The sequence below is a fragment of the Poecilia formosa genome, unplaced genomic scaffold (genome assembly GCF_000485575.1).
Source record: "Poecilia formosa unplaced genomic scaffold, Poecilia_formosa-5.1.2 Scaffold157, whole genome shotgun sequence".
Taxonomy (NCBI): Eukaryota; Metazoa; Chordata; class Actinopteri; order Cyprinodontiformes; family Poeciliidae; genus Poecilia; species Poecilia formosa.
In genome coordinates this window covers 734198-749019 of record NW_006800096.1, presented here as the reverse complement: position 1 = coordinate 749019, position 14822 = coordinate 734198, and the positions used below count along the sequence as shown (strand labels likewise).

Genomic DNA, 14822 nt, shown 5'->3' with positions numbered 1-14822 from the left:
TTAAAATTCTTGCAGTAAACAAGTCGAGGTGTTTTCACACCCGAGATATGCAGCAGATTTAAAATGAACCCCGGTTTGTTCCCCCCGACGGCGCGGTTCGTTTCTAAGGATGTGAACACAGCAATCGCAATAACCACACCACAACCGTTTTAATGGACGCTGCAAATGACCTTTAGAACCGTTCATTTATTGGGTGAATGTGATCAAACCTTAGATGGGTGAACAGGTAGGTTTACTATGAAGTTGAACCTACCTGTAGCCAGGTATTTGTTAAAATGTATTATGCAGTAGAGTAAAAAAAAAAAAATCCACATCATTTTTGTAAAGGATACAATCTTATGTCCATTTGGCAACTTGTTACCAGTATCATTTTTCTTTAAATAGTGGTCAAAAAGATGGTAATGTGAAAACATTTTGTTCTGAACTTGTTTTCGACAGGTTTGGAAAAAAAAACCTTCCTGTATGTACATTTTGCCGCATACATATCTGACTGAATGTTCCTGCATAGTTCACAGAGACATATTTGTTTTCTTGACATCTTCTCTATGCGACAGAAAAAGTTGCGAATTAGTAAAACTCATCAACTGATTTTTGGACTAAAACAACTGAAGGCGTGTCAACACCCTCAGTACAGAAATAAAAAAAAAAAGGAAAGACAATTGTAAAAAGTTTTAGCATCAAGACAGCAATCCTGACTCCTGACCTCAGCTACGTTGTGATGAAGTGTGTGCATACGTGCGTGCTTACTCTAAATCCTCTTCATCTTCCTTTAACTTTGTGTCAATACAGCGATTTAGCGTTTTTGTTTCACTTTCCTGTTTAGCTATTGGTCAATCAGTGAGAGATCATTTATTGAGAGCAAAACAACAGCCGAAGTGGTCTGTTGCTAAACATTTTGCTTATTCTAGTTCTTTAATGTCTTAAGCAACTATGCTTATGTAAGTTTCACTACTTAGTGACATAAGTTAGTATGAGTTCAAGCTAGCTGACGGCTTCATTCCCACATTTAGCACTTTAGTTCATTTGTACGTGCAGCTACCTTTGCGACATGATCTTGTAGGCATCTGGAAGATAACACCGCGTGTTCTCCATCTGCGCGGGGTCTGCGTCGCAGATTTTGTCGTCCGTGCGGCCGTAGTTGGCGCTCTCGATCATGATGACGTCCGTGCCCGGGCAACGTAGCTCGATGGGGTAACTCTCGCAGGACAGCTCCCTTCTCACCACCGCCATCGGGATGGGTGCTCTGCTGAAAGCTGCAGAAAACAACAAAAACAACAACAACAAAAAAGAAAGTAATGAAAAGAAAAGTTTGAGAATTTTCGCCATCTTTTTTTATTCCGATACAAGTTGAAGATTTCCATAAAAACCAGCTAAAGCAGCTTCAACCAGGGCTTGGCTGCATTTGTTTGTGAAGACCTGAATAAAATTATGCATATTTCAACTGAAAAAAAAAGAAAAAGAAAAAAACAAGAACAGATGGGAAGACCTGCAATCAAAAGGTTCGACACAGAGACATATGCAAAGAGGTTCTCCACCCTTCTCTCAAGAGTGTGGGCCGATAGGACACGAGTTGTTTGGAGTAGGTGGATGAGCAACACCACAGGGGCCCTCGAGAGGCCAGGAGTTGTGGAAAGAAGACCGAGTACAAGACTGACACTGATCACACATAAAGAAGTAGTGTGTTTGTTGGCTTTCCTGTGAGAAAATACACAGTTCATTATTTGGGCATTAAGCTGGGAGATTAGAGTGAGAAACACAGAAAACTGTGTATCCAGGAAACATGAGAGCCGTTGGGTTTATTGTGTTTTAAGGGGGTCACACGCAGGAAGCAGAGGGTCGAGATGCGGCTTAAGTCAGAGAAAGGAGTCAAATTATTATAAAAAAAAAAGGCTCATGTTAACCGCCCAGAACAAATAAACGGCTAAGAAACCATGTATGTATTAGGACTGAGAGTGACAGCCGTCTGCGGGTCACCAAGACACAAGACCACGCAGGCCCGTGAACGTCTGCGAGCCGAGGCCGCCCAACGCGAGTGAGCATGTGCGCAACAGGCTGGAGGCTTTCTGTGTTTAGATCCAGATATTAAAAATCGAGCAGAACGCATAAACACTGGTCTCAGCGACAGTAAGGGGAAGTTTGTAAGTTTAAGAGCTTATAAACATCCTTTCAGACAAGTCTCTGGGATGCGTAAAGCGCCCTGACGTGACGCCAAACGAGACAGAAAAGGAGCAGAGAGAGGCAGAGGAAAAAAAAAAAAAAAAGGAGAGTAGATTAGTCTTAGTGACAAAGAGAGAATCTGTGCTTTCTTTTAGCTAAGTAGAAAGGTGGGGGTGGAGGGGTTCCTGATTTTAATTTTAGAGTAGCAACAGCAGAGAAGCGCTATCCACTTCCCACCTGATCCTGTGAGCTGTAGGTGACATCCAAATGAGAGAAAGCCTAAACACACAACCTAAACTTCTCCGTTTTCCAAAGACGGATGCCTGCGGTTTGGCCATCAAAGGACCTCTCTGGTTTTATGGGAACGGCATTTTGAAGTAAACACTGGTAACGGCCTGTAATGAGTCAACGACATGTTGGTAAAATAACAAGCCCACTGCAGACAAAGCAGCTAATACAGCTGCATAACTGGCCAAATTAAGTTTGCCACTCTCACGGACCAGGATGAGATTCTAAAAGTACAGCCTTGACACCACAGCTCCATGGCATTCACACCAATATTTGAACTGAAACATGTTTAAATGCTTTTATGCAAACAGCAAATTATTTATATTATATATTGCTTTACTATAACAACTGCAAAACGTCTGGATGGAAATTACAATGTCGTTGCCCTCATTGGAGGCCGTCTGCAGGAAGGTGGGGCGCCCTCTCTCTTTACCGCTTCGTAAAAATAAATGGAGGATGCAGGGCGATAGTAATTCCGCCTAACCATGGATTAATATTTAAAACTTAATAAACGTGACGCTCTGAAGTATCCATTTATCATTCTGCCTTGCAAAGCAGACTGGAGCAGATCTTGAGGATCATTTGCAAACCTACAGAATACAGCAGAAATCGGGGGGGGAGGTATTTATTTTTTTTAATCAAAAGTCAAAAATTGGAATCGAACTGTGAGATAATAAAAGAGTCCCAACCCCAGTGATTTGATAATTCCTTAGGCTACCTGCTCCAAACCAGTCTGCAGTAAGCTGCTCAATAGACATGACATTCATAGTCAGGAAACAGTAAGAAACACAAAAACAACCTCATTTTAATTTCCAGACCACAACTGTCTTTTTGTGACTTGGAATGTTTTTAGACGCTTTGGCTCTGTCTTTGTAATGGGCAGGGAAAAAAATGTCTGGGTCTTTCTTCAGTTTCCTGAATTACAATGTGCTCTGTACATGTGTTCATCACTCCCTATTGATGGTAATTTCCTTCTAAACTTTAGCGGTTTTGAAACTGGAGCTTTTTAAATTCTTAGTAAACCGTGAAACCTGACCAAGTCTACACTGACTATACTCGCCTACGCAATATTTACGTCTAAATGCTTTAGGACTGTGTGAAAATCAACAACAACAAACATTTAAAACCCACTCTGTTGATTCTTGTGTTTCAGCTGCCACTGATTTAAAATCTTTGTTGCTAATATTTGAAAAGCCTGACCTCTTTTTTTTTTTCATCTTATGTATATCTCTGCTTCAAAACCTAGACGATTAAACGTATAGCAAATAACACAACAGCTATATAATCAGTATTTTCCCACAGTGATAGTAGAACACCTTCATTTAAAAACAAAACTACATCCGTTTATGTTTTTACATGAACCAATGAGCTGCTCTGCAGCATTCTCCCTTTAGGCCCTGTGAAAGTGCTGAAGTGAACAACGTTTTCTTTGTTTAAGTGGAGCGTCAAGCAGCCCTACATGTATATCAATACATCTGTAAAGCGGCTAGCTTTACAGATGTAAAGCTAGCCGCTGTCTAACAGGCAGTTAGACAGCTGTCTAACTGCCTGTCTAGCAGTTAGACAGGCTAGCCTGCAGTTAGCCTGTCTAACTGCAGGCTAGACACCCAAGCAGACAGTGTGATCATTTAAGCAGCTAATATTAGCATAATTACAATGGAAGGAAAATTACTAGTAAATTTAGCAGATATTATATATTTATTTATTTTATCTTTGTGCTTAATCACTGCTCTGCATTATTTTAACATCAGTGGGAATAACTTGTTTTTTTTTTTTTGTTTTAAAGAAAAGCAATGAGCTAAAAGTACATTTCTGTTTGAACATTTTCTTAAAAAACACTTGTATTTTGACTGTGTTGGCTGGTATTTTTTACATCAGAGTTTCACACCAGCCCGTGTCCAGAACAAGAAAAAATAAAGTACCAGAGTATAATGTGTTTGAGGTACTGAGTAGCTACAATGACAATCTCTCCTTAGCAAACAGTACGTAATGTAATTGTCTTGCGACGTGCATCATCGTGGTCATCAGCAACACTCAATTTCCATTTTCAAAAGTGGAAGGTGGAACATCTTTGAAAGCCCAGAAGTCACAACCAAACAGATGCTGTCGGCTAATCTTTTTGCCAAAGGAACACAGACTCAAATGTCTTGTACGTTGCAAAAGATGATGACTGTAAAGTCTTCATTTTTAAAAAAAACAAAACACCAACAGCATCCATCATCCGTTTCGATTCTTTTTTTTTGCGTCTCAAGCACTTAAGTAACAACCCAATCCACCTGAAAAGGGTGAAGCATGCAATTTTCTATCATTACTTCTGTCATTTTTCTCACTCATATGATCACCTTATTGTATGACATGTCTGGGATTTAGGTGATGGATTTTTTTTTTTTTTTGGAAATTCATCTTGAAACTGTGATATAATGATAATTTTCTCCTCGCAGGTTTGTCCGGCATTGTGTCAGCTCTTAGCGCATCTCTTTTTTTGTGTCAACTTTTTATTTATTTATTTTTTTATTATAGGTACTCAGGCTTTGTTCAAGTTCCAGTGGCTAGTCATGACTAATTATACTTCTTGAAATCTCTTAGTGCAACAATGTCAACCTGACTCTTGGCGTACAAATCACACCAACTCGGGGATGCTGAGATCAAGGCTCCGCGGGGGGAACAGACCATCTGTTGCAGCACTCTTTGTTCTTAAGCCTTCCTGATGGCATTGCATGATGGATAGGTGTAAAATAAAGAAAAATAAAAATCCCTATGTGCATAAAACAAGAACAGCAAGGCACACAATCTGCAGCAATAAAAATCAGCCAGGTACTGCTCTTTAAATATCCCCACAAATAAACGCAGCAAACACAAAGGGACGCAATGAGGTGAAGCGACAGGAGAGGACCGTCATTATCGTGTCATTTCATTTTGTCTCATAAATCATTCAAACCCCAACACACTGAAGCGCACTCGCTATTGAAACACCACAGATTGGAATAATTATTTCCAATGCAGGGATGAAAGCTACCAATTATCTTCCTCTTAGTGGGAAGATTTATTCCGCCTCCTAAAACAGCACTGGTGTGAATCAAACCAAAGTTTGCCGAAACAAATAACGGCGCGAGAAAACGGGAGATAACACAGGTCGACTCAGGCAGGTGCACTTAGGAAACAGAAAGGTGCGTCATTTAGTTTGATTAAAACAGAACAAACTGTTATTTTTGATCCTTGCGTATTTTGCGCTTGGTCTTTAAATGAGGGCAAGAAAGAAAAACAAAAATATGTAGACATAGAATAGCTTACGTAAAGAAAATTATAATTTACAGAAAATCTCAACCCCTCTGCTCATAATTGTAGGGTTTATCATACTTTGGCACGTTTCATCAGTGTGCAATGTTTTAAATAAGAACAGAAAGTGAACAAATGGAAGGCATAAAAAAAAATACCCACCAGCCATTGAACAGTATCTGAAAGTCAGAGATTTTAGAAGCAGAATGCATCATTTTTCCACTATTAGGGCATTGACATGTCCGAAAAGTCTGGAAATCTGGCCCAAGTGTACAACAGAATCAAGACTGTGCAGGCAAAAAAAAAAAAAAAAAAAGAGGATAAAAACCATATTTGATGAACTATTACAGAGAATCACATTTATATATGACACATTTCTAGAATTTATTTCCTAGAAATATTGCCCTACTGATGAGGCACTTTCAGCCAAGTGTTGTCTGCTGGACAGTCGCGTATTTAGCTGTAAAAATTGCATGGTGCAACTTCCTAATCATTTCAATGACTCAAGGCCTCAGGTCACACCCAGATCACCACCTTTCTCACTACCATGTTTGGCAGTTTTGCTAAAACGATGCGTTTGGTTTTTCCTTTGCACAATGGCCAAATATCGCTACCTGTCCCACTTGTACCATCAGTATTATGCTGGCTGGCCTGTGGTTTATTCACACACAACATTGCTGAAGAGTCTGAAATAGAGATCTTTTGCTTTTGCATTTTTTTTATTTTATTTTGTGGTCAACATAGTGAGACACCCACTCCTGGGAAGTGTCTTAAATGTTTCCCCGATTGTGCTTAATTCATGTTACGTTTTCAGCCAATAGGTCTTTGTTAATCTCATTGTCGGTGTTAAAATGTTCTTTAAGTCAAACTGACTTAAGAGCACCTCCAAGAAACCTGGAGGCGTTGTTTGGTTCTTGTTATAATCTAGCATAGGGACTCAAGAAATCATTCAGGTATGCCGACTTCTTATGTATAAAGCTTGTTTTCAATTAAAAAAAAAAAAAAGCTTTAGCAGAGTAAAACTGCTTTAACTTAATATTACAGTATTGTACAAGTTCACATGGAACAACTTTAGATCTCTCTCCAAAATCCCTGCAATCGACGCCAGCATTCCCAAAACACATTAAAAAAACATCAGCGAACACAATGCCATTGATACGGGCACCGGCAATCCTCTAATGCAAGTGGGTAAAAGCACGCCAGTGACGGCTCAAATTACCCAGATAGTCAACAACTGTAAGTTTAATTACATCTGTGTCTGGAGGGCGGTGATTGATAGGGCTCATATTGCCCAGGTAGCACAGCCAGCATCCTGCCCCCTTCTCTCTCTCTCACACACACACAGCCTCTGAGTTGCCGTATACCTGCACACACCATTGTCCCATCCACTGAAAATCGGAATTAGCCTCGTAGAAAGCCTTATCTGAGCCTGTGTGTTCCATCTGTTTTCTCCCTCAGCTGCGAAAAACTTTAGAGCTGTATTTATATGCAGCCCGTATCTCTATTTTAGCCCTGCAGATTCTCCCTGGATAATTCTTTTGACAAGTGCACGGCTGAAAATGGAAAGAAAAGGGATAGGGGATTCAGTTAGGCAAGACCGAAGTCGTTATAATGGAATCTTCCGCCACTTCTAAAGCGTATTTTTCATTGTGACGCCTGTGTGTGACGTAGCTCGCTAATGATTATTTCACAAATACGCAATTACTCACCAAAAAGGGCAAAGGAAAGGTCAGAGAGAAAAACGGTCATTTGGAAAATGTCGCTCCCCCCGCAGAGCCGCAACAATCACTCTAAGGAGAAATTCTTTGATGCACTTGCAGGTGCTTGCTAATGATAATGGAAAAAATAAGGAAGTGGGAATTTTTCACCTAAAATGTTCATTCTTGCTTTGGTGGCGGATTTTTTCTTTTTTTTTTTTCCATTTTACCTTTCCTTGAACCAAAAAGGCTCTAAAAACGCAGACAGAGCGGGATATGACATTTAAAAGTCATCACTGGGAACAAAACAGTGGCCTTTGGGGGGCTGGCTTCTTTTTCATCTCTGGTGAAAACATGTCAGGGTGGAGCTGTTAAGGTCGACTCTCGCTCACAATACACTGAACTCTGCTGCTGAATGAGCCAAAATCTGGTGGGACATGAGGCCGGCTCCTAAGGAGAGATGCATCATTTTAGAGAGGAAAGACTCAATCAAAGGTTTCTAGACTGATTTCAGCCAAGAATGGACTTGTCCTTTATCGGAACCGGATGATTTAAAATGACTCTCTAAAATTATAAATGATAGTAAGGACATGGAGGCCGATGGTATCAAAGACCACAAGAGTGCCTGCAAAGTGTGCTGCAGTATTGGCAGCGAGTCCTGTAAATGTTTGGACCTTTCTGACAACTGTCCATTAGACCCAGCATTAAACAGTCACGTGGTTGTGGCACATTCGTATGTGCCACACCTTTAATACAACAACGCAAACCATCTGGGGGGCACAACCTCACACGACCTGCAGGGGTCCCCCCTCCTTCCCCTGCCTGCATCCTCAGCTTTGCTTTTATGAAATGCTCATTGAGATGGTGTCAAACTTTTCTGCAGACAGCCTCTTCCCTGAAGAACAACGACGAGGAGTTACTAACCATCCACCAGTCTTATTTTTATAGGTGTTATTTAATGAAGAATCATACAAATACATGTACATGATTCCTCATTGAGTCAGATAAACATCCGTAGACTAGTTCAAGAGAAATATCAACATTGATGTCCGAGCACATTTCTGCATAAATGACAACCAATCAGACAACACCTCGCCCAGAGCTCTGTCGAAATAGTTCAACCCTTGTCCGGTGTTGAGTTCGGCAGGTGGATGCCTCTCTGCGAACAAAATGACGCAATTTTCATCAATCAGAACGGACTTTGGCAATTCGCACCAAGTATGTCGGGGCCTTAACTTTTAAAAGACACTCGCTACTTTACACCAGGAGCACGCCTACAACAGCTACAGTTTTAAAGACGCTCTGATCAAATCACCTCGCAATTTTTCCTGCTTCAAGCTCGTCACATTTGAAGACCCCAGTATATTCCACCTTCTAACAGATGACTCATCATACACTCAGACTTCTATTCATATTGTTATTACCAGTGTCATGATACTGCAGTTATAAACAGCAACTAAATGTTCCTTAAACGTCTAAATAGTTTTAGTGCAAGGAAAGGAGTATAGAGATTTTTTTTAAAAATGTACTAGGTGCTTATTTTCAAATATCTCTTAACTCAGAATATTGTGAATGTATGTTGGCAGAGGGGCGGTTGCATTCAAATGAACTCGGACTTCATCAAATTAATGGAAGATAGATGGAAGAGGGGAGGAGGAGACTGCAAGGGAGCTGATTCAACAGATCAAATGTCTCGTTTTCCTCGGGGCAATGCCGGACGGGTCCAGCCCCCCAGAGCCAGCGATTAATTAGCACATGAATCTGGGAGCGGTTATTTGATTAGACCAATCGGAGTCTGTCACACCAACTTCTTAGTTTGCAACAAATGACAAACTAGTGGGTGTAGGAGGGAGGGCAGGAAGGAAGAAGTTTCTTGAAAAGACTGCTGTGCAACAAACAAGCAGGAGCTCTCTTTCAATAAAACATGAGGGATTATTTTTCTTGAGGTGAGATGCAGATCAGTCAAATTGTTCTCAAATAAATTGTGTTCACGTGGCTTAAGGCAGGCAAATCTTCAATCTTCCCTTTTTGTTTTTCTTTTTTTTTGTTTTTTTTAAGAATGTAAAATTACCTCGAAACTGTCAAAGTCCGCCGATTTAGCGTTTCAGGAGAAAAACATCAATAATGCTTCTTTTTTGTGGCATGTGAAGAATGCAAGACTTAAAAGCGGCAAATTATTTTCACCTCCCACTCAAAGGATGGTCAAATAAACTCCCAGGAAACAAGGCTGGAAGCTTTAAGAATAATACCAAAAATATCCGTTTTACAGATAAAGGTGTAAACACGGCGAATTCCCGCCCGGCAGACATTTCAAACATCCCTGTTGGCTTCTGACACTTTTGACCAACGACGCTGCTGAGAACAATCAACGTTTCTCCGTTTGACAGGATCCAGACATCCGTTAGCGCGGCGGCCAGATCGGGCCATTCGTTTTGTTTCAGCTCGCATTTGCCGACGCGCATCCGAACGCATTAATTGCCAGCGAGGAACTTGCACTCGCAAATTCCAGGGGAAAGGGAGAGAGAGAGAGAGAGAGAGAAGACTGATGGTGGGTTACTGCAGGGCGGAAAAACGTACAAGTGCGAGTTTCAAACTGTCAGTCAAACTGCCCGTGGCGCCTGGAGGGAATGAGCTCGTCAGTGTTAACAAATTAGCACGTGGGGGGATGCAGAAGCAGTGCTGTTGTAATAAACTACCGTACCTAGATATATCAGGCTCCTTGTGGTGAGAGGTCTTATATATATAGTATTTGTAGGGTAAACCATATGCAACATCAATCCCAAGATAGTAGTCATTACATGGAGCCAGAATATTACCTTTACTCCCCTGCTGCTACCATGTGTCAACATAGTTAAAGTTAGATGCAATAAATTAGTTCCTATATCTGGAGAGCATGCAAACCACGGCAACTTGCATATCCTTCTGTGATACACTTTTAATCTGGCAGATATCTAAATGTTGCATATGCTCAAGTAGACAAGTGCATTTCCATCGCTCCTCACAGATTCTTTCACGTACTCCAAATGAAGGGGTGAAGTGTCTCTTCTTCTAGGAGCCACTTCAACTGGACTAATGACCACTTTAATTCATTAAGTGCAAACAACACAAGAAAAAAAAAAAAAAGAAGGAGGTGTTTTCGTGAAGATCTAATGTTAAAAATCCTCATGTAAGCTAACATTTTATAGTTGGGTTAGAACAAGCTGGGTGAAATACTTAGGGCAGAATAAAATGGAATCGAAATATCCTTTATTGTCCCATAATGAGGAAATCTATGTGCAAAAGCAGCAAAATTGACAAGCAGTCAAAACCAAAGCAAGTATTCCCACAAAGAAATGTGCGATATATAAAAACAGAATAAAGAATAACAATTGTGTGCTGTACGGCAAAACTTCACGTAGCTACACAAAATATTCTACTCTGGTCCAAAGTGAGCAGGTTCATTCAAAAAACACAGGCTATTTACAATTAGCGACAATAAAAATCTTAACCCTAACCTAGAATAAAAATCAAAGATCTCTTTTACAAGAGCTTCCTGACAATCATACAGATTAAATGGAGCAACTGGATTGTTTTCCCAAGCTGCCACGGCTTACAGCAGGTCCACTAAAAAGTCCAGATCTACACCGGATTGAGAACATGTGGCCAGACCTAAAAACCCATGTGCACAGACGCTACGCATGAAAAGTTACACTTCAAATTTTCTTTGCGCACAAAAAAAATACTTTTTTTTTTCTTTTCCAACAACGCAGCACTTTGTGATCCCAATAACATTAACTGGATTTTGCAGTAAGAAAGGTGACAACATTGACGACAAAAAAAAATAGGCTTGATCCGAAGGCAATGTGTAATCTACACAGAACCTCACATCGAAACAAAACAACAACAAACATGCCCAACATTAATCTCATTTATCTGGAGACTTAACGTCTTTTCTGTTTTTAGCTCCAATCAAAGTGAGATTCGGATCATTTCCCATTTCACTTAGCCACATGTAATCAAACCACAGAGAGAGAGTGCTACTTTCTATAAGCAAAGCGGTGCTCTGCCAGGAGGTCCGAGCCAGAGCTAGAATGTGTGCAGCAGGCAAGTGCTGCGCCAGCGGCTCATGACAGCGAATGGAGCTTTGTTCAGCTCCAATCATGTCCGACATCGTTTTACTGTTCTCCCTCCTTTCATTGCCTTATCCTTTTTTTTCCCCCCTCTCTTTCTTTCTTTCTAGCTCCGTCTCCCTCCGCTCCTGCAAACCACCGACCCACCGACCCACATGTTCGGCATCACTCGAGGGAACACCTCAGCCAAGACTAATGCACCTTGGCCCCCACCGACTGTACAGAGCCTCCCTGGGCTTAAGCTAACACAATCCCCTCCACACAGTCAGGGGAGGTACACAACTGCACACAAAGACCTACAAACATGGCTCCCAGAGCAGACATGATTCAACATGGCCCTTCAGTAACACATGCCCTGGTAGTAATTGAGGTCAAAGAGAAGAAACAACAGGCTGAAATTTTTGTCTTGTGAGAGGAAAGAGGTCTTTTCCTTACTCTTCTTTGACTCCACATTACCTGATGGTATTGCCTCGCAGCGTACCAGAGGCAAGAGCTCGGTTAAGTTTAGCAAAGTGAACCGAGATAAACTGCAGCGCAGGCATGCTAATGCGACGATTTCAGGGAGGAGGAGGTTCAGACGAGGCAGGGAAAAGAAAGCGAGAATATAACCTGCCAGTGTACAAATATCTGTCCCCTTAAAACATTTCTTCTGTTTTTTTGCTGCAATTAAATGTTCCAAAACACAAAACACAAAAAAAATGGTGTAAATCGAAAGAAGAATTGAAACGTTGGTTCCATCTTTAAAGATAAAAGTATTACACGTGTATTATTCTGTACTGTCCCTTTAAAACTATTTACTTAACCCAATTAGCCAGTGTATATTAATTTATTTTGCTTAATAACTTAGCATTAAAAAAACAAACAAATAAGGAGATCAATAGTCATAGAAATGATCAAATCAAATCAAAATGATAATTTAATGTTATACTTTGGAGTGCTTCTGCCAAGATGACATCTTGGATAATTTCTCAATCAAAATACGGAGAGTGTACAATAAGTCTTTATGCAAATACGACTCACGATTCTGGAACTGACAAGTGCAGGCGGATTAACAGTTCCAAGGAATTAAACTACAGATAAACAGGTTCTGAAAGAGAACCAGTTCTTGATGCCCATCCCTAGTCTTGTGGCGGACAGCTCCTTCTTGTATGTGAAAGTCTCAGGCACCAAAACTGCTAAAACCGCAAACGTAAGAGACGGCGAAACAACTGAAAACGCCTGGTGTCAGAGAAAAATTAAAAACAACACAGCCACTTATAAAAATGACCGTCGACAACTAATGAAAAATGCTGCTTAACGTCAGTCTTTAAAGCAAGCAGCCCGCTTTGGTGTCGTCATAAAATATCCTGATTCCATTAAAGCAAATATTAAATTAGCTTTAATACATATATGTAGCATGTAGTTATATATATATATATTTTTTTTTAAAATCCCTTTCAATTTTAGTGTCATCTTTGTTAAGAAAATGACATGCTGGCATGTGGATTGTGTGTTTTTGTACACCTGTGGTTAGATTTAAGTACAAAGTACTTTATCAAAATAAGCAGGTTCACACGCTTATGTGTTTTTTTTTAATTCAGCTATCAAGTAAACTTGAACAAAAACAAAAAATTGTGTCCAACAGTTAGTTAAAATCTCAACAAATTGACAGGGGGCCTGCAGCTACATGGCCAGTGTATTTTGTAGTTCAACAAATCTCTGTGAAGACTTCAGTGTTTGTACCTGTTTAGAGCATGAATCCGCAGCAACTAAGGGTTAATACGAGTAGTTTTTGTTTACAAAATGAATAAATAAAGAAAAGTTCCTTTGAATGCATTAATTGACTGATTTGCTGGAGTCGCTTGTTAAAAAAAAAAAGAAAGAAAAAAAGGACCATTTACCTTTATGTTACACCTCAGGAAGCGCCATTCGTTTTAACACCTCACCGGGCTTCTTTCATTCCCATAGCAACCCGCAGGTTTGTCTAAGGTCCTTTCACATAAAATATAGCCCGGTCTGATGACAGAATACTTAGAAAATGTGTTCTCTTGTAATGAAATGGGAACCAGGCAATATCACCATCTGAATGGATCCCCGGGGCTCGACTTATTATGGATGTATTAATAGAGCAAAATGCGGCGCGTAAATGGAGCTGAACTCCAACACGCTGGCCACCAGGTTAGTGCCCACCTCCTCCTAACCCATACCAGCTGTCGCAACAAAAACCCCTCTTTTATGACTTCTTGCTTTTGGCTAAAGCTGATTTGTGTGTGGTAAATGTTGAGATGGTAATGAGAAAAAAAAAAAAAAAAAAGTCAAGCATTTAATCCAACTTGATTCAAATCAGCGGACGAGAAGAAACGCCACCGTGTCGATTGTACGCACAGGCAGTCTGTAATCCGTTTGTTGCAAATTGATGAATATATGGCAGAAGCATTAGCATGACAGACCATATTGTTTGCTGATTAAATCCTTTTTAAAGGCAGTATGAAATATTTGGACCTTTCTGGAATTTGTGGCGTTTGGAACAAAGGATCCTTCGATTTCGCCCCCCTCCCCGCCCCCCATTTGTGGACGGGAACAGAAAAATCGACGCTCTCCTTCTGTCACAGCATCTTGTGCGAACTTGTTTGCATTCTGTTTAATCAAAAGTTGCCTTGTATGAACACTCCGGCTTTTTGCATCGCGCCGCACTGATTTGTTTCCCGTGGAAGAGTACATTCAGAAATAGACCAAAGACAATTCTCTTGCTCATTCTCTCCTGCAAGCGCAGTTTTTTATTTTTTTATTTTTTGGCAGTGTAATATCTGAGGGCAAAAAGCATGAATTAATACCAATTAAAACTCAGTGCTGTAGTGTTGACATACATAATAAAGAACAAGACGATATATAAAGGAGAAAATTTAAATTGTAATTCCATGCATATTCTATAACACTTACATTTTTCAGTTACAGTCAGACACTTTTTTTTATTCATTGTTAGTGCCACTGGAGTAATTTTTATATTACAGAGGGTTGGGGGGGGGCGTGGAGGGGGAATTTCATGTTTTTCATCTACATACAGTCCACAATGTGTGTTCTGTAAGGATCACTAAAGCTTTCAGACACAAAAAAATAATTTAATGTACGCGTTTTGTCCCCATGCTAGAACAAAAAAAAAGTATTCATAAGTCTTAAACTTGTTCACAATTTGTCACATTACATTGGGATTTTATGTTAAACGTCTGAAAATCAGAGTAGTGTGGCATATTCAGTTGTGTTAAGACCCCTAAGGGAACGCTGTAGAATCATTTTCGCTTCACACACACACACACAC

At 40.3% G+C, this 14822-nt stretch overlaps 1 protein-coding gene across 22 annotated transcripts in view; it reads right to left on the bottom strand.

The window, feature by feature from the left end:
- Positions 1 to 14822, bottom strand: part of LOC103146369 (adhesion G protein-coupled receptor L3) — a 277143-nt gene that overhangs the window by 156881 nt on the left and 105440 nt on the right. For all 22 annotated transcript variants that reach the window (XM_016677493.1, XM_016677494.1, XM_016677497.1 and 19 more), the window contains one exon: positions 1040 to 1253. In XM_016677493.1, coding sequence (XP_016532979.1) covers positions 1040 to 1253 — 214 coding nt within the window. The remainder of the gene's footprint in view (positions 1 to 1039; positions 1254 to 14822) is intronic.